This window comes from Macaca nemestrina, chromosome 15 (genome assembly GCF_043159975.1).
Source record: "Macaca nemestrina isolate mMacNem1 chromosome 15, mMacNem.hap1, whole genome shotgun sequence".
Classification (NCBI taxonomy): Eukaryota; Metazoa; Chordata; class Mammalia; order Primates; family Cercopithecidae; genus Macaca; species Macaca nemestrina.
Window position 1 is genome coordinate 107,993,409 of NC_092139.1, and position 23,232 is coordinate 108,016,640.

At 43.3% G+C, this 23,232-nt stretch overlaps 1 protein-coding gene across 12 annotated transcripts in view; it reads left to right on the top strand.

The window, feature by feature from the left end:
• Positions 1-19,067, top strand: part of LOC105464406 (trinucleotide repeat containing adaptor 6B) — a 298,465-nt gene extending 279,398 nt beyond the window's left edge. For 11 of the 12 annotated variants that reach the window (XM_011712269.3, XM_011712270.3, XM_011712268.3 and 8 more), the window contains 3 exons: positions 112-182; positions 4,951-5,090; positions 6,716-19,067. In XM_011712269.3, the coding sequence (XP_011710571.1) occupies positions 112-182; positions 4,951-5,090; positions 6,716-7,103 (599 nt within the window). In that variant the 3' untranslated portion in view covers positions 7,104-19,067. Of the gene's footprint in view, positions 1-111; positions 183-4,950; positions 5,095-6,715 lie in introns of those variants that run through there. The other variant, XM_071080624.1, reaches the window with a different exon arrangement.
• Positions 19,068-23,232: the final 4,165 nt, after the last annotated feature.

Genomic DNA, 23,232 nt, shown 5'->3' on the forward strand with positions numbered 1-23,232 from the left:
TTTATAAAAGCAGAGAAGAAATGTGGGCTACATGAAAATCTTTCTCCTTCTTGGCTTTTCTTGAATTTTTGTTTTATTTCTCTTCCTAACCATTTTTCTGGTTGCTCACAGCCTCTACCTGGAGTGATGGTGGCTCAGTTCGTCCTAGTTACTGGCTGGTTCTTCACAATCTCACTCCACAGGTAATTATGCTTCCTCGTGGTTTTCTAGATAGGACTTGATTGTGTTAAGAGAGGGAAAGACGGGAGTTGGTGTCTCACACCTGTGATCCCAGCATCTCGGGAGGCCGAGGCGAGAGGATTGCTTGAAGCCAGGAGTCTGAATTCAGTCCAAGCAATATAGTGAGACCCTGTTTCTACAAAAAATTAAAAATTAGCCAGGCATGGTGGCGCACAGCTGCTCAGGAGGCTGAGGTGCAAGGATCATTTGAGCCCAGAGGTCGAGGCTGCAATGGGCCATGATTGCATTGCATTGCAGTCCAGGTTGGGCAACAGTGCAGGACCCTGTCTCAAAAAAAGATAGAGAGAGGGAAATAGATGTGGGAGGCTGGCAGATATGAAAGCTCATCTCCTGATCACTGCAAAGAGGTCTTGACTGCAGGAGGTGGGTGTCCCCTCCCGACCCAAGGTTCACAGCCTACTTCTGGAGAGGGGTTGGTGCTGGCCACTAGGCTTCATGCCTGCCTTCAAGATGATGATAACACATACAGTTTATAAAAGTGAAAACTAGTTTTATATGCTAGTTTATAAAACTAGGTAAAACCCACTAGCATGGATTCCTGCAGATCTTATGGGGCAGAGAAAGAGAAAAAAGAGTAGGGGTGGTATTTTCTGGTGGTTTCTGTGTAGTAGACACTATTTGCTATACAGATGTGCATGTTAGAATCTGGAACCTAGTGGAAAAGGGAGTATTTTAAGGACACCCAAAAGCTACCTGTTTCTGTGTTAATTCTCCAATAAGACCTGAACCTATACTTCCCCATCCCTAAAAGCGTCTTCCCTTCTCAACTAAGTTCTTTATGATTCTTAATATTGATCTCATGCATCGTTTAGTTACAAAACCTCAGTATTTTCTCCCTCTTAAAACATATTAACCATTTCTGTGCTTTGTAAATACCTAACCATCCATCTCTCCAGTGGAAGAGATCATTTGACTTCATAGTTTATAAATGCTACGTGGGGCCAGTTGTGGTGGCTCACGCCTGTAGTCTCAGCATTTTGGGAGGCCAAGGCAGGTGGATCACAAGGTCAAGAGATCAAGACCATCCTGGCCAACGTAGTGAAACCCTGTCTCTACTGAAAATACAAAAATTAGCTGGGCATGGTGATGCGCACCTGTAGTCCCAGCTACTTCGGAGGCTGAGGCAGGAGAATCGCTTGAACCCGGGAGGCGGAGGTTGCAGTGAGCTGAGATTGTGCCACTGCACTCCAGCCTGGCGACAGAGTGAGACTCCGTCTAAAAAAAATTTTTTTTTTAATTTAAAAATGCTACATGGGCGTGTTTAACTCTCTGTTTATTATCCTCTTCATGTGTAGATGGCATTACTATAATTGGCTCTCATCAGACCATATCCTCCGGGTGGTTTTCCAGTGGAAGGGCTTCATTTGCACCCTGCCTTTCACCTTGGTTGCTAGATAACTGAAGCATTTGCAGAAGCATTATGTTGAGCATTTGAACGAAGTTAAATGGGCCCATCAAAACTGAGTCCATCACAACCTTTACAACACCCTCACAACACCTTGTTAAAAGGAGTCAGTTATGCCTCCTGTTTTTGACACATGGAATGCATTGTCTGGCATTTAATTCATACATGGATTCATGCACACTTTATTAAGCCAACATTTTCCAGAATGTTCTCATGAGATATGATTAGGTCTCTGGCCTAATATGTTGGACATGTATACTTGGTTAAACAGAACTAAGCAGATTTTTTCACTTTGAGACTTTTTAGGCCTTTTAATATGCTAACCCATATTATGATTCTCTGTGGGGAAATACATCTCCTAAATACATTTGCCCATTTGTAGGGAGTAAATCACAGGGTTCGTATTTCAAGGTGCACATTGAAGTAAACAATTTCCTAAATACAGTTAACATGAGGGAGGATGTGGGTCAGCTCTTAATCTCTGTATCTAATCAACTCAGCTGAAAGTTCCAAGTTATGGCCAGGCACAGTGACTCACGCCTGTAATCGCAACACTTTGGGAGGCCGAGGCGGGCAGATCACGAGGTCAGGTGATTGAGACCATCCTGGCTAACACGGTGAAACCCTGTCTTTACAAAAAATACAAAAAATTAGCCAGGCATGGTGGCGGGCATCGGTAGTCCCAGCTACTCGGGAGGCTGAGGCAGGAGAATGGCATGAATCCGGGAGGCAGAGCTTGCAGTGAGCCGAGATTGCGCCGCTGCACTCCAGCCTGGGTGACAGAGCGAGACTCCATCTCAGAAAAAGAAGTTCCAAATTATTTCTTTAGCTAATAGTTGACTGAAATAGAAAGAATCTTGTATGACCATCCTCAAAACTATGCCTCCTGTTTTCTAAGAGTTGTCACACAATGTGTTGATTATGGTATGATGAGATTGAGAGAAGCAATAAGAGATGCACTGTATTGAAAGAAGCCTGGGTGGCTGTTCACTTGTTCTATCTTACAAAAAAATGCTGGCCAGATGTGGTGGCTCGTGCCTGTAATCCCAGCCCTTTTGGGAGGCCGAGGCAGGTGGATCACCTGAGGTCAGGAGTTCCAGACCAGCCTGGCCAACATGGTGAAACCCCATCTCTACTAAAAATACAAAAATTAGCCAGGTGTGGTGGTGGGCGCCTGTAGTCCCACCTCAGTTGGGAGGCTGAGGCAGGAGAATCGCTTGAACCGGGGGGTGGAGGCTGCAGTGAGCTGAGATTGCACCACTGTACTCCAGCCTGGGTAACAGAGTGAGATTGCTTCAAAGAAAAAAGTGTCTGTTGTACACATACATCCATATAAAATGAATATGGGGGTGGCTGTGTTTGGGTTAGAATTAATTTTAAAAATCAAAGCTTCCTAAAAGCAGACTAATCGCTATCATAGCTTAAAAGTTTATGAGAGCAAGTTACCTGCTGTCCATCCTGGGTGACAGAAGAGTGAGACACCCCCCCATATCTAAATTTTAAAAAATATATATATTGTTACAGTTGCTACCCCCTTATCCATAGTTTCTTACCCTTGGTCAAACCATAGTCAAAAAATATTAAGATATTTTGAGAGAGAGACCACATTCACATTACTTACAGTATATTATAACTTTTCTATCTTAATCTCTTACTGTGCCTAATTTATAAATTAACCTTTATCTTAGGTATGTATGTATAGGAAAAACATAGTATACTTAGAGTTCAGTACTTTCGGTGGTGTCAGGCCTCCACTGGGGGGCCTTGGAAGGTGTTCCCCTCAGATAAAAAGGAACTACTTTTTCTGGATAATTTTTATTTCATCACCTAAAATTTATTTAGAGGGCATCTATCCTAAAAAGTATCTTAGGCCAGGCGCGGTGGCTCACGCTTGTAATCCCAGCACTTTGGGAGGCCAAGGCGGGCAGATCATGAGGTCAAGAGTTCGAGACCATCCTGGCTAACACGGTGAAACCCTATCTCTACTAAAAATATTTTAAAAATTAGCCGAGTGTAGTGGTGGGCACCTGTAGTCCCAGCTACTCAGGAGGCTGAGGCAGGAGAATGGCGTGAACCTGGGAGGCGGAGCTTGCAGTGAGCCAAGATGGCGCCACTGCACTCCAGCCTGGGCAACAGAGCAAGACTGTCTCAAAAAAAAAAAAAAAAAAAAAGTCTCTTGAGGCATATGCCGACATGTTTATGTAGTCTATTATTACTTATAAAACAATGCTAAGAACATTTCTCTGATCATTTTCTGCAAAGAACTACAGAGAAACTGCCTGTTTTCATCCTGCAGGGTGTCTACCACTGCCACCAGTAGTACAGCTTGTTAAGCAATTCAATAGTAATCTGTTTATCTTCCAAAGAAATCAACTGAAATGGTGGACTGATCTTAAATACCTATTTAAGATCTTGACAGGCTGGGCGCAGTGGCTCATGCCTGTAATCCCAGCACTTTGGGAGGCTGAGGCGAGTGGATCACAAGGTCAGGAGATCAAGACCATCCTGGCCAACATGGTGAAACCCCGTCTCTATTAAAAATACAAAAATTAGCCGGGAGTGGTGGAGTACGCCTCTGATTCCAGCTACTCAGGATGCTGAGGCAGGAGAATCACTTGAACCCGGGAGATGGGGGTTGCAGTGAGTTGAGATCATACCACTGCACTCCAGCCTGGGCAACAGAGCAAGACTTTGTCTCAAAAATAAATAAATAAAAAGATCTTGATGCAAAATAAATTAATCAGAGTGAATAAGTTTGTTCATCCAACTCATAGATTAGGAAAATTGTCCCGAATCGCTGAATCGCTGAAGATCTTAAGTGGCGAAAGTCTAACTGGGGTGAGGAGTACAGCCTTTGGTCAAAATGCCTGATGTCAACACAGGGCATAGAGAAGTAGGCAGAGATGGGCAAAGTAGGGTAAGACAGTGTTGGAATAGGCTGTGAACCAGGTCAGCCATTAGCATTTTCAATAATCAGATGTTTAGTAGTGCTTTTCTTGTTTGTGTCTTTCTCTTTACAGAGGAATACATGAGCAGTGATGCTAAGAATGTTAACTTACATTCTTATGTGGATACCATCTCATTTCTGTCCTTTTTTGACTCTACAAATTAACACTCACACCTGTTTATCTCTTAAAGAAAACAGACCATAGGCTGAATCATACGCTTTTGTGTTGAGCCTCATTTATGCAAACTGGATTTGCAAAATGGGCCCCCTAGGTCTCAGCCAGTGCTTTGAATATCTTAAAATTTACCTTTTCCACCCCACCTCCAGTCTTTATCTCATGAATGTCATTACTCCTTAGATTGATGGGTCAACCTTGAGAACGATCTGCATGCAGCATGGCCCACTGCTGACATTCCATCTGAATCTAACCCAGGGCACTGCCCTGATCCGATACAGCACCAAACAGGAGGCGGCCAAGGCCCAAACTGCACTGCACATGTGAGTATTCGATGCTACACCCACGCAGACAAAGATGCATGAAGATGCACCCGTGAGTATTCTGGCAGCTGCTGAATTAAAGACGCACCAGAGCATACACGAAGAATGGCACCATCACACATGCATCTGCACGTCTTGAGTGCGGAGGTGCCAGGTCTTTTCCACCTAAGCTTGGATTGTCCTGTATATATCAGAGGCCAGTCTTCAGAATTCCAAATGTAAATAATTTGTGAAGTAGTGAGTAAATTCTAAGTAACATAAAACAAAGCTAGGGCCGGGCACAGTGGCTCACGCCTGTAATCCCAGCACTTTGGGAAGCCGAGGTGGGCAGATCATGAGGTCAGGAGATGGAGACCATCCTGGCCAACGTGGTGAAACCCCATCTCTACTAAAACACAAAAAATCAGCCAGGCGTGGTGGCACGTGCTTGTAGTCCCAGTTACTCGGAAGGCTGAGGCAGGGGAGTCACTTGAATCTGGGAGGCAGAGGTTGCAGTGAGCCAAGATTGCGTCATTGCACTCCAGCCTGGTGACAGAGCAAGACTCCATCTCAAAAAAGAAAAAAAACCACACAGCTAATAAAAGTGCCATTGTTTTTCATAATAGAATCTGGCTGCTTACTCCAGCCTCTTTGCAGATGACAAAATATTGTGGTCTTGGTGGGTAGCAGGGTCTTGGCTTAAATTAGGTGGCGCTAGATCAGACTTTGCCCATCCCCTTCCCTGCCACTGTCAAACTGGTGGATGGAGAAGAGCTGACTGCCCTTGGCTGCAGATGCCATGGCAGAAAGCCAGACATACTGCAAGCCAGGGACAAGGAGGCTCAGGCAGCGAGGAGCCCCTGAGAAAGAGCAGCACTTCCAAGGGCTGAAGCCAGGTTGCTTTGATGCTTTGGGTTTGATCTTTTGCCTCGTAACTCACGTGGGGGAAGAAAGAGACCATATTTTTCTTTCCTTTTTATCTAAGGCTTTATTTATTTTGTTTTAGAGCAGTTTTAGGATCACAGCCAAATTGAGAGGAAAATAGAAAGATTTGTCTCATATCTCCTGCTGCCACACAAGAATAGCCTCCACCATTATCAACATCCTCCACCAGAGTGGTGCATTTGTCAAGATTGCTGAACCCCTCCTTATCACCAAAAGTCTGTGGTTTACATTAGAGTTCACTCTCGGCCTTGTACAGTATGTGGTTTTGGACAAATGTATAATGACAGGTATCTACCATTACAGTATCAGAGCCCTCTGCCAGTTCAGTGATCCCTCTTAGCGCCCCACAGACACACACGTTTTTCTTGATAGCTAAGTTGTCTAGAATATATACATTCCATACACCAAGAAATATCAGAATATAATATTCTTTAGTAGTCCTTGGTTATCCTGAGCTTTGGTGATGCCTTGTTGCTTTACATCATTACTTCCCAATTACCTGGCAGTCTGGTTGAAATACAGGTTGTGGACCCAGAGGCCTTGGTTGGAGCTTGGACTCTGCATTCTAAAAAGCATTCATGGATATGGCAGCTTCTAGTCAAAGGACCGCACATTGAATGTCAAGGACTGGGCAGTCGCTCCCTCCATGTGCTTTAGGATTTTCCTCAGATCCATAGCTCTCTCTCCCTCCCTTCTTCCAGGTGTGTGTTGGGAAACACTACCATCCTTGCTGAGTTTGCCACTGATGATGAAGTCAGCCGCTTTCTGGCACAAGCTCAGCCCCCTACACCTGCAGCAACCCCGAGTGCACCAGCCGCGGGGTGGCAGTCGCTGGAGACGGGCCAGAACCAGTCAGATCCCGTGGGACCTGCTCTGAATCTTTTCGGTGGGTCCACTGGGCTCGGGCAGTGGAGCAGCAGCGCTGGTGGCAGCAGCGGGGCCGATCTTGCTGGCGCTTCGTTGTGGGGGCCCCCAAACTATTCTTCTAGCTTATGGGGAGTCCCAACGGTGGAAGATCCCCATAGGATGGGCAGCCCTGCTCCTTTACTACCTGGTGACCTTCTGGGAGGAGGGTCGGATTCAATCTGAACTTAGAACTTTCAACTCTGACCTCGTGACCTTTTTTGGAACAGCAGCAGCACTAACTTGACCTTTTCGTTTTTTTTTTCAACTTGCAATAAATACATTTTTAAAAGGAAAAAAGAAAACGGAGAGAAAAAAAGGTGGGTCATTGACAGACTGTCTGAGCACATAGTTGCCTCCCTTATAACTTCAGTTTTTTCGTTTGGAATATGAATCCAAAAAGAGAACATATCACTCTTGAAATACTTGAATCATGAACGCCAACCTAGAAAGACAATGTGAAGCAAGTACACATACCATTTAAATTTAAACACAAAAACATTAAAAAAATTAGTTTCTAGTTTTTCACTTTTTTCATGTTATATGGAAGTTGTTGCTAAGAAACATATATACTGAAAAAAAAATAGCTTTTTAACTTTGTTTGCACTGGGTGTGTTTCCGTCCTTAGGTCTACCATGTTTGGGAGGGAGGGAAATTCAAAAGAATTGTTGGGGGAGGGGGGAGGGAAGACTTGACGGAGCCTCACTTTAAAAACAAAAACACAAAAAACCTAAAAAAAAAAAAGGAAAAAATTTGTGATTGGCTGGTTGATAAATACCAGTGTGTTCTGGCACATGTAACTGCCCAGGCATGCTCGTTCTGGTGTGTGTGTGCACGTGTGTTCATGTGCATTCGCGTGCATCCTTCTCTGTCTCCGTGTGTGTGCCTGTGTTCTTCCCTTCTCTCCCTGCCCCACCCTGACTTCTCAGAAAGCTGCATCGCTGACAGTCTGCAGGCTGGCTGGCCGGCCATCTGCTTTTTATTTTATTTTTTTAACTCTGAGAACACACAGTCCCAGAGAGCCACTGCTACTAAAGCAACTCCATTGGGCTGCATTAAGATGAACAGAGTGCTTTTTAATGATGAAAGCAGGGAGCTCCTTCCCATTTGCAACTTAGCCTGAATGTGGGGTTTCTCTGGCTGTTCTTTTGACCTAGCAGTAGAGTGGAGCACTGCCAAGTCCAAAAAACTAGAGCAGGAGGTACCTCTCGGAGCAGCTGTGTGTTTATTTCTGTTTTTTTTTTCAAAGTGAATGGCCAGCAGGCACATCTGAGTATCTGTTAAGTTTCATGCAGGCCTTTTCGTTAGTTTGAAATGGGAACGGAAGATAGCTTTTGATTATGGGATGTCTCAAAAACAGAAAAACTTTGTTCCCTCTTTCCTTATGATCAGGTTTGAGAAATTCTTTAAAGAATTAGGTGAAGTTGAGTTACATATTTCTATTGGTTGGTCCTCTTTTTCATTTTATGAAAAAAGAAAAGAGTAAGTGGTGAGCAGCCTCCTGAAAGCATCTGCAGCTACTCCCTCTGCTCCTCTCTCGCCGAGCGTTACCTGTGCCAGGCCGCGGCGCGTCACAGCACCAGGCCATCACTGACAGAAACGTTTACTTAACGAATGTTCTTAAACCAGTGTGTACTTCAAGCGTTTCCTTTCGTTTCTCTGTTGTGTATTTCCTGTGTATGTGGTTTTGCTTAGGCAGGTATAACTTAGCAAAGACTTTTAAGTATTGCACCTTTTTTTGGTTTTGACCTCTTCCCCCACCTTGTAATTTTGCTTTTTTTATTTCGGTATTTAAATACTTTTTTTTTTTTTTTTTTTTTTTAAGCATCAATGTAGTAGTACTCTGGGCCGAACAGGGGGCAACGTTTAATCTACAGTTATCACCAACATGTATGTACTTATGTTGGAATCAAAATGTATCAAACTGCTTATTGTGAAGAGAATTATAGACCTGAATGGGGGGAAAAACCAGATAGGGTGGGGGGGATGGATGCCGGTGACGTGCTAGCACTTGTGTGGACATCCCAGTCTGCATTATACTGTTTAACATAAAGTGCCGACATTTTGTACCAGCAAATACCTGCCCATTCCAACCCTTGGTGGGAGCAGACCTCTACTGTCCTCTGTAACTTGCTGCTATTGAGGACAAGGGAGTTTTTCTTTCTTTAGCGTCTTCAGTGAAGGATACAATACAACAATGCCTAATGTATTTGACTTTTAGCTTGTGTCTGTGTGTAGGTGGGTGGGTGGGTGTGTATAGGAAAAGCCTAAAACAAGTTATTTGCATTTCAGTGGTTTTGTGAGACAAAGAATGGGAAATTCTGTAGCCCTTCTGGCTTACCCTGTTGATTATAAACCTAGCCTCAAAAGAGATTGACAGGCATGACTCAAGTGAGTGTTCACGTGTACAAGCCTGCATGAGCCAGCCCTCTGTGGGTGGGTGGTCACACTTGGCGTCTGCAGCATTGACCTGGCCCCGCTGGGTGCCTTGAGCGTGCCCTCTTCCTGCTCTCCAATTTGAATCACCACCGTGCCCCTTCCACCGCTGTTCCCCATACAAAAGCTGTCCTTCCAGCAGCCCCACTGACTGCTCTCTGTGTGGAGCAAAGTGCTGTCGTGTGGTGACCACCAGGTGAAGAGCAGCTTGTATTCAGACATCTAGAGAAGGGTAAATCTTAGCGTCCCTGGACCAGGAGCATATCCCAAGGCTCCTGCGAGCCAGTGGTGACCCTGTCCACTGCCGCTCTTGGTTCACTGCTGTGTCCTGCCCCACCCTCCTCTCCTCCTGCCTGTTGGTTCCTTGACCTGCACTATGGGTTAGTTGAGTTCCTTATGATACTACGGTGAAAGCCGGGTGCTAGAGCCCCTCTTGTTTACAAGACATAATGAGGGATTTGAAATATGTAAAAATAAACATGAGAAGCTAAAACGTTCTTCCATCATAAGCTTAAAGGGAAAAAAAACTAAAAACTTTAAAAAAAAAAAAGACCAAAAAGTGCGTATATATATATACATATAAATATATATTTTAGATGAAGACTAACTCTGGGAGCATTTAACAGTGTTTTTTGTTTCTGTTTTTAACATTTGTTTTCCTGCTTTAAAATTTGCAAGCATTCTCAGGAATTCTAGGGTAGGAAGCCAGTTTTTTGAAGATGGTTTATTTAACCGTATCTTATCCTAGAGAGATGGCTGTTTCTTTCCTGTTAATAAACTTTTACAAGTTCCTGAAAATTCAGAAAGTTTAAACAATTTTTACTTAAAAAAATGTAAAAAGAAAAGTCTCCAAACATTATTGTCATACTGGGGATCATACATTTTAAAACACATAGAAATATTTTTTAAAAATTATCAATTTAGCAGCAACAGGTAAATTCATTATCTTAAAAATATGGGAGAAGGATTAAGCTTTGTAAGAGCTCGATCATGGATTCTTTTGAAATTGTGTGTAGTTTAATGGGAGAGTGTTTGGTGTATATAGATGAGAATGCCATCACTTTGTTCCTTTCCATTTGAGACTGAACTGAAATCTCCCCTAGTAGTTTTTATTTTTTTAAAGGAGCCCTTCTCCCTGTCCCCACAACCCCAGCAACAAAAGAAAGGAAGGAAGGAAGAAACAACAGCTTAAAAAAAAAAAAAAGTAACTCTAATCTGTAAAATAGTACAGTTGGATTGCTGAGAATCTATGTAAAGAGTTAGGAAATATAGGTTAATTTTTGGAACAAATTTTAAATATAGGCATTACTAGAGGAAAATTATCTATGGACTGTCCTATTAATGAAGAATGTCTGTCTTACCTCCGTTTGTTTTGGAAGGAGGAGAAAATATAGAAGAATCTAATAAGGAACAAGTGATTTTACTTTTTTAGCTCCCAGCTACTGTTGTGCTCGTTTTAATTGCTGTTTCGAAGATCTGCTGCTTAATTATCCCCATCCCTTAGCCGGCGATGTGGAGTGTTTCCTTTCAGTTTTTGGTGATGTTGAATTATTTTGTATTCCCTCCTGGGGCCAGGGGTCAGAATTCCCAAGCATGACCACAGCTTCTTTTAAACATTAAGCTTGTTTTAAACATTAAGCTTCCCAGTGGGAAAGAAACTCCAGCTCGACAGGTAAAGGGAGTGGGTGGGGTTGCTGCCTGCAATTTCTCTAAAACCGCTTTAGTGCCTTCGTACATACACCCAGACATCCTGAGCAAGGGGGACGCACACGTGTGTGCGTGTGGTCCGGTCACTCCACAGATGTAAGATACTCGCCCATAAAGGAAATTGGAGTGGTTCTGGACAGGCCCCAAAGGCAGTGGGCTAAATTTAAAATAAACAAACGACAAGCAAGTTAATATGCTTATGTCTCAATAACATAGAATGCCAAGTTCCTCCCTGTGTCGTGTGCCCTCCGTTACTGTGCATTGACTCCTCCAGGTGTGTAATTGTGACAACTGCCATGATTTGGAAAGTCTCTTTGTGCTGGGCCAATAGAAAGGGGTTCCTGTTGTTCTGCTCTTGTCCTTTGTCTCCTCCCCTTTTCCCCCAGACCTCCCCCTTCTTCTTGTCAACTTGCTGGGAGCTTTGCTTTATTGGTTGGCAGTGACCTAAGAACAGGATATGGTGAGGATGTCATGGAAGAGAAGAGCTCTTTCCGTGGTATTCTTGGGCAAGAGCCATGTCTACTAAGAGGTTAGGTGACTTCAGTATACTTCTAAAATTCAGTGAGAGTGCCTTCTCTTCCACCACACTCTGGCATAGATACAGGCTTGCTGGTCACCTCTGATTTATTTTAAAAACATTTTGATTACATTAATTTGAGCTTTCCCTTTTTTTTTTTTTTTTTTTTTTTTACTAGTTACTTCTTTTTAAAACACTTGATTACTAGTGGCTTAGAGGTGGGTACATCTCTTGAACATCACCAACTTGGTTTCTACTTACCACATGAGTAGCCAAAAGAAAAGAAGCCCTAATAGGGAAAGGGGTGTCTCACATCACATAGAGGACCGCTGCCGGCAATTAGATCCAGCGCCGTGACCTAACTTTAAGTGTTTAAAAAAGTTCAGATCTCTGAGACACTGTGAAGAAATGGATGGTTCATGTAACATCTCTGATCCCTCAGTCCCCAACCCTGGACATGTTTCATTTACAGCATTCATAGGAGTTAACTTAGTGTTGCAAGTTAAGGTTCCAAACCAAATTATTTAATCAGTGTCCCCCCAATAAATCGTTATCCATTTATTGCCAGTTAGTTTTATTTATAGCAACTTGATTTTCTATGAATATGGCTCCTGTTCTAAGAATTTTCCCACCTCTTCTGACATGAATGTAGCATAAGTTAGCAATCGGTTCTTCCAAACTTCTTTGGGTTGAACATGGTATGTAAGGTATGTAAGAGGAAAGAGGAAGGAAAAGATAAAACTCCTGCCTGAGAATTTGGAAGCACCTTTATTAATACATATATCTCGCAGAAACTAGAAGTTCATGGGCTGTTAACTTTTTGCAAATATTCTCTCATTTTTACCACTTTTTTTTGGAGAGGGGTGTGATTTTTGTAGGGTTAACAGCCGGATTCCATTTCGACCTCAGATGCTGTGTACTTTTTAATTTCATTTTTTATATTCTGCCATCTTGACTCTTCTCTAAAACAGAATGAAAATGTCTGCATGCTGAGCAAAATGCTTATGCCGAGCCTGTTTTCCCTGCAGAGTAAACAGAATGTTTTCAGCAGACTTGGCTGTAATAGCCATCTCTAAGATTAGGGAACAATTGAGTCTTTATGTAGAAACTATCCCTTTTTTCCCCATCCTCAGAGTTAAAATTCAACATTTAAAGCTTTATAGGTTATTGTTTTAGATTTGAGGTTTTTGTTTGTAAGTATCTATAAGATCTTTAGGAGTGAGATACATTTTTAGCTGGTTAAAAATCAAACTTTCCTCTCCAGTGTTTTTGCCAAGTTTTGTCACACTTCATGTGTATGCATTAACTACACTTCTTAGTGTTACTGCAAAAAAAAAAAAGCCTGGTTCTTTAATTGTGTTTTTCCTCCTGTGAGTGGACAACTAAAGCCACGTGATAATGCGGATGAAAATATTGTAGCCTGTGTGTATACAATGAATTGTCAGTCTTCAGACCTCATGGTCATTGAGAAAATAGGGAACCCACAACCCCTGCTGCACAGCACACCATACCCCCTTTACTTTATCTGCTAGTACAGGGAGTCTGTACAGTCAAGGAACACACAGATATACATAATGCTGTTGAGGACATCATTCTGTAAGAAAACAGAATATTATCTAGATTTTCCAGAGTTTGTGCACACCCTGTGATAACAGTCTGTGGGTTTATGGCCAGCGCCAAAGGTATGTGTATTTTCAGAAATGGTCCCTATTTGTCAGTGATAGTGTTTTGTTTTGGTTTTTTTCTCGATCTTAAATTTGACAAAGGGGGTGGTAATATCACATTCTTTAGATTTGAAATAATTACCAGTTCCAAGAATCTACGAACATAGTAATAACTTAATAAAAATTCGACCTCGACCCTCCCTAACCTGCTCACCATACCTCCCCCACCCCATGCCTCTGAAGAAAGAGGCCGTGAACATCTACAAGGTGGTAAAGGGGGGACACTGGTCTGGGGAGTGGAGAGCTACTCCAGCAGCTCAGCACCCACACTGCCCTCACGCGTGTGGCCACCAGGACTAGATCCCGAGTGATTGTGGCGTACCCCTAACATTTGAGCCATTTTTAAGCTGTCAGTCTCTTGTCATAACCTCCTACCGCCACCCAAAAAAGTAACGAAAGTTGCAGTAACTGCCAGTGTTTGCCTCACCGAATTTAAATTGTTCCCTTTTCAGTTAACTATATACCTGAATTTGTTTTTAACGAGAAACTGTCCATGGCCAGGAAAAATGGTACTACCTTGGCCAAAGGGTCTTTGCAAAAAGCTCAGTCTTCAGTTCTTCACTGTGACCAACGCTTGTTTTGTTCATGGGAGGGGAAAGATCAGATAACTAGGCAAGAAGTATTCTGTTTTAAATAAAGAATAAATAGTGTTCGTTTAAAGCACTCTGTGCCTCAGCTTCATATTCAAACTATAAATTATTGCTTTGGAAATAAATTCCCAGTTATAATTGACCCATTTCTAGCCAATATCAATAAGTTGGGATGGCGGTTTTGTTTGTTTGTTTGTTTGTTTTCCAAAAAGGGAAATTCCTCTTCACTGCTCACAGTAAGCAGCAAAAGAGAGCTGTCGAGGTGGCTCATGATGCTGCTGCAGCAGAGCTGTGAAAGGAAGTGCTTTTCCTTCCCTCCCACCCTCTGCCCTCTGGAATCTGGTGTTCCTTCCCCTTAGGCTACTGAAAGGTGTGTACAACTCCCGGAGGGGTGGGTGTCAAAGTTGACTGGAGGCAAAGTGGAGTGGCCTTATTGCCAGGACTAGCCCTACAGAAGAGCTTTACAGAGAGGAGGACAGTACATCCTATGTGTGTTCGCCAAAAATGGGAAAGGTGGGTATTTAGGCAAAACAAAAACCTTTGAATCCCTTTAAGAAGTTACATACCTTTTAAAGGTAGAGTTTCTCACCAAGTGATGCATTTTAGCATAACACTTCTTGCCAGAAATTTTGGGATAATTTAGAATAAATGTGTTTAAAACATCATCCACCCCCCTTTTTAAATTTTGTCTAAGGAATTACTTAAGTATAGTATTTCTGAATGTGCCTTTGTGAGTACAGAGACCGTCTGTTCTAGGAAGAGGCTATCCATTGGATACAAACAGAAAGACGGTCAGCTTAAGTCTTTAGGGAAGTCAGAGTTCCTCCTGGAAGTCCCAGGGGCAGCTGTTGAGATTTCATTAGCATCAATATTGCACAGTGTAGAGCTGAGTGGAAGAGATTCTGGGACTTGGCAGAGGAGACAGTTAGGGGAAGGTACCCAGGCGACGCAGACCCAGGTTCGTCCAAGAGCGCAGGTTTACACATCTGCATTCCCTGGTTTTCTCTGTGTGTATGTTTGTGCTCATGTGGCTGTAGCTGTTTCATTTTCTGTTTTTCTGTAAGCACTGGAGAATTGGAATATGGTGATACTTGTGACACATTCACGCATGTAAACAAGGCGTTTTCCAGCTTCTGCCGTGTGCAGAGCGGGCAGCACACTTTTACCCTTTGAGTCTTGTCCTGAGGCGGCCGTTATGTTCCCACATGGGCGTCACATCACGTTGCTGTTGATGCAAACAGGGTATTACACACAAGGAAAAGGGGTTTTGAAGAGTTAAGATGGAAGTGTTTGAGAAAGAAAAGAGAAAAATCTGAAATCATATTTTATTTCTTCAGAGCTATTATAGTTGAACACAGAAATCTGCAATGTCTCTATTTGTTTTTATGTTTTAAACAATTTCACCTCTTCTCCCCACTCCTATCTTCTGAAGAAATATCAAGCAAATGCTAAGGGCCATTTCCATGATTCCTCAGAGCTCCCCCAAAGAGGAAAACAGTCCCTCCCGCTCGATTCCTTCAGCTTCATTCAGGAAGACACAGGGAGGAGAGATGCTGCTTCTGCGCTTTGCTCTCATTCCTCTCTCATGGCCTTGAAATGTATTATTATGCAAATGTGAATTTTGATACTGAATTTAAGAAGAGGTTGGATTTTTTTCTTTTTTCAAAAAAAAAAAGTCCCACATGTGGTCATCGTCTCTTCTTTATGTTGTAAGGTGAATTGTAACTATGCATTCTGCAAAGGGTGGGGGGAAGAGAGGGCAGAAAGGGGACGGGAGTAGCTTTGCATCCTTGTTCTCCAGTTTCTGTGTCCATGGTGTCCCCGTGTCCTGGAGGGGAAGGGGAGTGAGAGACGATGTGGTAAGGTCAGCACAGTGAGACAGACCTCTGAGTCCTCTTGCCACTGTTGCTGGCAGGTCTGATGGCCAGGTAAATTCCAGGGGCCGGCAGTTCCTGTCAACCAGTGTGGTTCAGGATTCTTGATCCTAGCCGGGCAGCGTTAATCCAGTGTAGCAATGGAACTCCACAGGCTCCAGTGTTCTCTGGAAAAAGTACTCATCCTTTCCTGAATCCAGAGCCCTTCCAGCTCAGGAAACCACGCCTCACGCGTGCTGACCTGAAAGTTAATCTTTAGGTCAGTTTTGAAAAACTCCACCTCCTCTCTCCTTTTTCATATTTCTTTCTTTCTTTTTAATCCTGTTTAAGTGAACTGACTCTGAGTTATAAGGAACTGTCCTGCTTTGTGGGGAAGAGGGCTGTTTCTTGGCAGGCAAAAAAGTTTTATCTTCCCTACTCACCATCCCTCTCTCTGCCTCCCTTGCGTTTGGCAGGCTGTGTGAAGCCAGTGAGCTGCGAGGTGTTTTGACAGGGGAGGTCTGCATGCAGCCTCTTCTTTGTCCTAACAATTCCTTTGTTGATCTTGCCTGTGATAAATCATAGCGCCTGCATTGCTCTGGTCTAGGCGTCATTTGCAACACACAGTATCGTAAGCGAGAGATTGTTCTGCCTATATTCAGTGTTTTCCATGCAGCAATTCTTGTTGTTGACGTTCACAGTACTGTAACGAGTAACAGACTTGATCACAGTCTCCTCGTGCCTGTGCAGGGCTGCACAGGCATGATCTTATCAGGGTTCCAATCTGTTAGATTGCCTTTAAACAAAAAAAAACAACAAAAAAATAAAATCCTGACGTTTCAACTGTCTCACACAAAATAATACCTCGAGGTACATTTCCCCCTGCAATGTAAACCCTTAACTCCTCTCTCCTTTCTGCCATCAGTGGATTATCCTTTTTAAAATATGAACATGTAAATAGCAGGATAACTTTAAAAAACATTTTCTTTGCTGTGAAAGTAACCCTAAAATATGTTTTCTTCTTTTGTGTTTTTGGTTTTTGTTTTTAAGCCATCAGAAGTTTCAGATCTTACTCTTTCATGTTTAAGAAGAAAGAGCAGAGCAGGTTGGGGGAGCGGGTTTGCATTTGTGGTGGAGGGGTGTTCTCTCCATTGCCTCCCACACAGTGACAGCAGACCAGTATGTAAACCCTGTCTTGACTGGGCACAGTGGCTCACACCTGTAATCCCAGCACTTTAGGAGGCTGAGGTGGGCGGATCACCTGAGGTCAGGAGTTTAACACCAGCCTGGCCAATATGGTGAAACCCCGTCTCTACTAAAAATACAAAAAATCAGCCGGACGCAGTGGCGCGCGCCTGTGGTCCCAGCTGCTCGGGAGGCTAAGGCAGAAGAATTGCTCGAACCCGGGAGACGGAGGTTGTGGTGAGCCAAGATTGTGCCACTGCACTCCAGTGTGGGCAACAGAGCGAGACTTCAACTCAAAAAAAAATAAAAAAACAAAACACACACACAAACCCCTGTCTTAAATAGCTGCCATCTCTTCCAGCAATCTAGTGCCAGGGTGAGAAGTGTCTGAATTTCTCTCTTCCAGAAGATCCATCCCCTGGAGGGACTCCAGAATGTTCTCCACACAATACCCGGAGCTCTCAACCTTTCTTGATTCAGACACACACATACACACCCCTTGAGTAACTCAGTATCATTTTGTAGTTCACAAAGGGATGTAGTCCCTGGCATTTTGGTTTGCGCTGTAGAATCCGTAGCCTTGTCACTTTGTGATGCTCTGGAAATGTACCGATTTCTTACTTGGGAGGAAACTTGTGTAAGGAGATGTGCAAACCACCCTGAAAGCCATGTGCATCCTCAGCTCTTCCATTAGCCCCTCCATGAGCTTGAAGCTGACATTAAGTAGAGGGAAATGCTTTTAACAAATGCTGCTCATGTGGATCTATCAGCTATTGCTTGCCTAGATTTGGGCACCCATGAAGCAGGGTTGGAATGGATCATTTTGAATTGCTTCTTCGCAGACACCCCCTTCGCCCCCATCTTTAAGATAAACCCTTTACTAGTCAAGAAGCCGTTTTCAGTTGGATCTCACTGATCTTGTATAGTGACGACTTCCTTTGAAGGAAGAAGCTTGATTATAAGTGCATGCATATTATCCACCCACCTTCTGATTTGGGCGCTGTTGACCTTGGAATTTTATTTATTTTGTTTATCTGGAGGCCCTTTTTCTCTCAGTCTCTGATCCCTCATGGGTTCTGCCTGCCCTTATATCTCTTATACAATGCTCCCAAAGGGCTTTGCTGATCTCTGCACTTCTTTCCTGGGACACTCCCCCCACCACCACCCTTTGCACACACCAGTGACCAAAGTGTATGCAGTGATCTCACAGAAGACATCAAAAATGGTGCATGCACCGTGAATGTGCTCAAAGAGACACGTGCACAAGATTCTGCACCCTTGGCCTTAATCTCAGTATGACTTAAGGTGCAGGAACATTTTTAACAGGTTTTAAAAAAACAAAAAACCCTTCTGGGAGGAAAAAAATAAAAAGCAGATACAACAGCTCAACTGTTCCCACTCCTAACTCTCCACTATGTGCTTATAACTTCACATTCTATGCCCACCCCGCCACCCACCTCATCCCTGTTTTGCGTAACCAAAAAACAGACAACAAAAGCAACCTGAGGAGAGGTTTCTGGACTATTTTATCTGTCTCCATTTAGATGGAGATATAAATGCTGCTTTGGGTTCCATAATCCTAGGGGGCTATGTTTACATAGTAAAATACATCCTACCAAATCAGGAAACAGTGAATAATGGGAGTCACTTCACAGAGGAGGACCTGGGGGGCCTAGCAGAGGAGGATAGGTAGAGAAGTACCATTTTAATTATTTGTGACTTGTGGCTTCCTTCCTCCTCTCCTTCTCCCTCCACGTCTCTGTTTGCCCCCTTTAGACAGAAGGTGCAGAAAAGGGCATCAAAAAGAGGCTGGATTTTTTAAAAGGCAGCTTTCCAACTTTGCACACAAACAGGTAACAGGAAGGTACAGCAAAAATCCTCTCATCTGAGACACTGTCAGCAGAAACAAAACCTGTAAAAATGACTAATCAGCTGCACATATTGATGCTCTCTGCAAGTTACCTTTAAGTGTTTTTTTTTTCTCTTATACTTGAAGTTGCTTTTACGATATTGTTTTGGTGGCTTTCTTTTCTCTCTTTGATGGGCAATAGAGAAAGTAGATGATGGGATTTAAGGACGCCTGGGGGGAGAAAAGGGAGGATGTGGCATTGTCTTTTTTTTTTTTTTTTTTTTTTTTTAACATAGAGGTTTAATCAAACTCCCATATGTTGAAATTGCTCCTCATATTACTGGTTTTACATGGACACAGAAACTAGGCACTTTAGAGGTGCACTTGCATGGCAGGCTGGGCCCCCTTTTCTATATTTTATTTTCCTTTTTAGTATAGTGGTACTTAAAATCACTGGTTCACTTAAAAAAAAAACAAACAATAAAATGTTAAACTCTACTAATGTACAAATAAGCTGAAAAGTTGCATTTTATGTGTATTTTTTGCCATAGCAGGTACTGTATTTCTCATGCTGGATTTCAAAAAAAAAAAAAAATTATCAAAAACAAACAAAAAAAACTAAAGGGTGGTGTTTTATTGGATTGTGACAGGTTGAGTAATAAGGAATTAAGTCGTCGTCATTTCATTAAAACTGAGAGATGATGTAATGCATATATAAGAGTTTTCTGAAGGGTTTTTTTGGGCTTTTAAACAGCTTATTTTTGTTTTTGTTTAGTTTTTTTATTTTATTTTATTTTGGAAAGATATGATTGTATTATGTGCAACTCAGTTGCTTACATTATAACTACAAAATATTTTTGGGTTCCTGGAAAAAAAAAAAAAGAAAAAAGACTAATAAATGTGTTTGGCTGCTAAGCATTTACTATTGTGGTTTCCTGTTTTATTCTGCCAGTTTAATTTGTTCCTTTGTTGAATGTTTATATATTTTTTCTTACTCTTTTTTCCCTGCTCCACATGTAAAAGCTGTCAGAAATTCAACATTTGAATTTGGGCCGCAACTTTTGTCTATCTTGTCATGTTTTTGTTAGGATTGTTGGGTTGGCTGGTTGGTTTGTGCTGCTCACCGCCTGCCCCAGTGCTGAACACGGTCTGCCACAGTGCAGGGTTCAAATTATCTAAGAGAAATTGATGTTCTCCTTCTACCTTTGGCTGTTGTCTCGTTTAATCCTAATTTGCATTTGGAATGAGAACATGAGAAGAGAGAAGATGCCTGCCTAGAGTTCTGCTGCTTCCCACTGCTGCGGTGCCCGAGGATGATAACCAGCGAGTTAGCTTTGTCCAGAAAATGCCACGCTGAGTGCTCCTCTGCCCTGCTTCGGGTGCTGCAACACTGCTGAGGAGCATAACCGTAACCATTGGGCTAGATTTCCCCCATCTCCGATGTATTTATGGTTAGCTGTTAAAACAGAGACTTGTTAGATATGTAATTGTGAAACACCTCTAGAATGGTAAAGAGGAAGAATGGACAGGAACTAATATTTCCTCATTTCCAGGTACTTTTGTATCTGATTTTATTCTCAGAATGCTGTGAGAAAAATCATTAGGAAGCTCAGAATTTTTTATTTTTATTTTTATTTATTTATTTATTTATTTTTGAGACAGAGTCTCACTGTCGCCCAGGCTAGAGTGCAGTGGCGTGATCTCAGCTCACCACAACCTCTGTCTCCCGGGTTCAAGCGATTCTCCTGCCTCAGCTTCCTGAGTAGCTGGGACTACAGACACACGCCACCACACTCAGCTAATTTTTGTGTGTTTAGTAGAGACGGGGTTTCACCATGTTGGCCGGGCTGGTTTCGAACTCCTGACCTCAGGTGATCCGCCTGCCTCAACCTCCCAGAGTGCTGGGATTACAGGCATGAGCCACCGTGCCCAACTGGCTCAGAATAATTTAATTAGCCAATAGAAGGTTACACTGATTGGGTGCTTACTATAAGCCGAGCACTATTCTAAGCATGTGATGTCTATGCATTCTGTTCACTGAAACACACTGTCACGGGTGAAACCAAAATAGGAAACCAGATTGGAATCAAAAGTTATACCAAGGCTGGGCGCAGTGGCTCATGCTTGTAATCCCAGTATTTTGGGAGGCCAAGGTGGGCAGATCACTGGAGTTCCGGAGTTCGAGACCAGCTAGGCCAACATGGTGAAACCCTGTCTCTACTAAAAATACAAAAATTAGCCAAGTGTGGTGGTGCATGCCTGTAATCCCAGATACTTGGGAGCCTGAGACAGGAGAATCACTTGAACCCAGGAGGCGGAGATTGCAGTTAGCCGAGATCGCGCCATTGCACTTCAGCCTGGGTGACAAAGCGAGACTCCGTCTTAAAAAAAAAAAGTTATGCCCAAATGCCTCTGCTGAAAAATACCTGGATTCTGAGACAAGGTCTTAAAGAAGGCCTGTTGTACAAAGTGGTAGGCCATGTGCTATCCCGTCTGTCATCACAAAAGAAGTAAACCTTGAAAAACGGGTAAGAAGAGATGCACCAGCTGTTCAAAAACATGGAGGGCCTGCCTGTCACAGGTAGGTGCTCTTACTGAGATCATTGCAGAGACTATACAGACCTTTGTGACCAAAGGCTTTGTTTTAAATTTGAATTATTTTAAAAATGTATAAATGGCTAAGGAGTAATATATTGTAGAATTAAAGGTGATTGTTAAGACTTTAGCATCTGACCCAGTTTTCCTCACCACAGATGTGTCCTTCCATCATCTTGGGTGACTTTAGTGTCCACATGGAAAATCTACCTATGACCTGGGCTTCTCAGCCCTTCCTCCAGCCCACCCCAGCCACACATACCCATGCTCACCCAAAATTGCTCTCCTCCAGAGTCACTAATTTCAGCATCCTGGACCATGACCTCCTCTCCTCCCAACTGGCTCCCAGTCCTCTGGCTCTGTTGACTTCATCAACCATACCCACCTAATCCGGTTTAGATTCTGTAGCCTGTAATTTCAGTAACACGCTTGCTAATACCCATGCTTTACCTGCCGCTCTGTTTTCTTGACACCTATCTGACCACATTCCCACTTTGTCCCCCAGCACCCAAAAGCAGCCCAGCATTGCTGGAAAAAAAAAGTCACTACAGGGCATATGAGGACTCCCGTAAATCCACTGTAACCTACCCCCCAGTGAGACCTTGACACTGTCCAGCAGGCTTCCTGCGTTCCTCTGATCAGCTCACTCTACCACTTCTTTCCCAATTACGTTGTTTGTTTTAGAGGCAAGGTCTGTGTTGCCCAGGCTAGAGTGTAGTGGTGTGATCACAGTTCACTGTAACCTCAACCTTCTGGGTTCACGTGATCCTCCTGCCTCAACCCCTGGAGTAACTAGGATTACAGGTGTGTGCCACCACACCTGGCTAGTTTTTTGTAGAGATGAGGTCTCACTGTGTTGCCCAGGCTGGCCTTATACTCCTGCCTCAGCCTCCCAAAGTGCTGGGATTACAAAAGTGAGCCACCATGTGCAGCTACCCTTCCCAATTTAAGACCTTTTCTGATTTCAAATCTGAACCCCCTTTCTCCCTCAACTGAGGACTTTGCCTACTAGTACACAGATAAAATTAGTTACCAGAAAAAAGCCCTCAAATTCCTGCTTCCAAACTATGAGAGAGGTCTGTCTCCCTTCTTATTCTGGTTCCTTCTCCATTGCTCAGGATCCTTCCTTCCTTGCCTTCTGGTAACTTTTACCTCCTTTACCTGTTCTGTCTCCATGTGTTCACTGGGGCCCTCACTCCCTCCACATGCTCAAGTCCATCCCATAATAAAGCTCATATTCCAGCTGCTGCCTTGCCAACTGCTGCCACAGTTTGACTCTCCAGAAATGTTCTCGCTTCCCCTTACAGTCTTCCAATCTGATTTCTGCACCTATCATTTCACTAAAAGTCACTAACAAGTCCCTAAGTCCAGTGGACATGACCATTTGCCTTTTAAGACCACAAATCCTAGATTTCCTTCTGTGTTCTGATGTGTTCCTCTGTCTCCTGTATCTCTCACGCTTTCATCCTCTTACCTAGCCAGGAAATGTTGGGTTGCATCAGTGCTCAAACCCAGGCCCTCCTTTGTTTGTTGTATACTAGGGTCTTACTCTGTTGTCCAGGCCGGACTGCAGTGGCACAATCATAGCTCATAGCAGCCCCCAAGTCCTGGACTCAAGTGATCCTCCTGTCCCAGCCTCCCAAGTAGCTGGGACTACAGGCGTGCACCACCATGACCAGCTAATTAAATTTTTATTTTATTTTTTGTAGAGACAGGGTCTTGCAGTTTTGCCCAGGCTGGTCTCAAACTCCTGGCCTCCAGCGATCCTCCCACTTTGGCCTCCCCCAAGTGCTGGATTACAGTCATGAGCCATCATGCCAGCCCATTCCTTTTTCTTAGTTACACCAAGCTCATGCCCC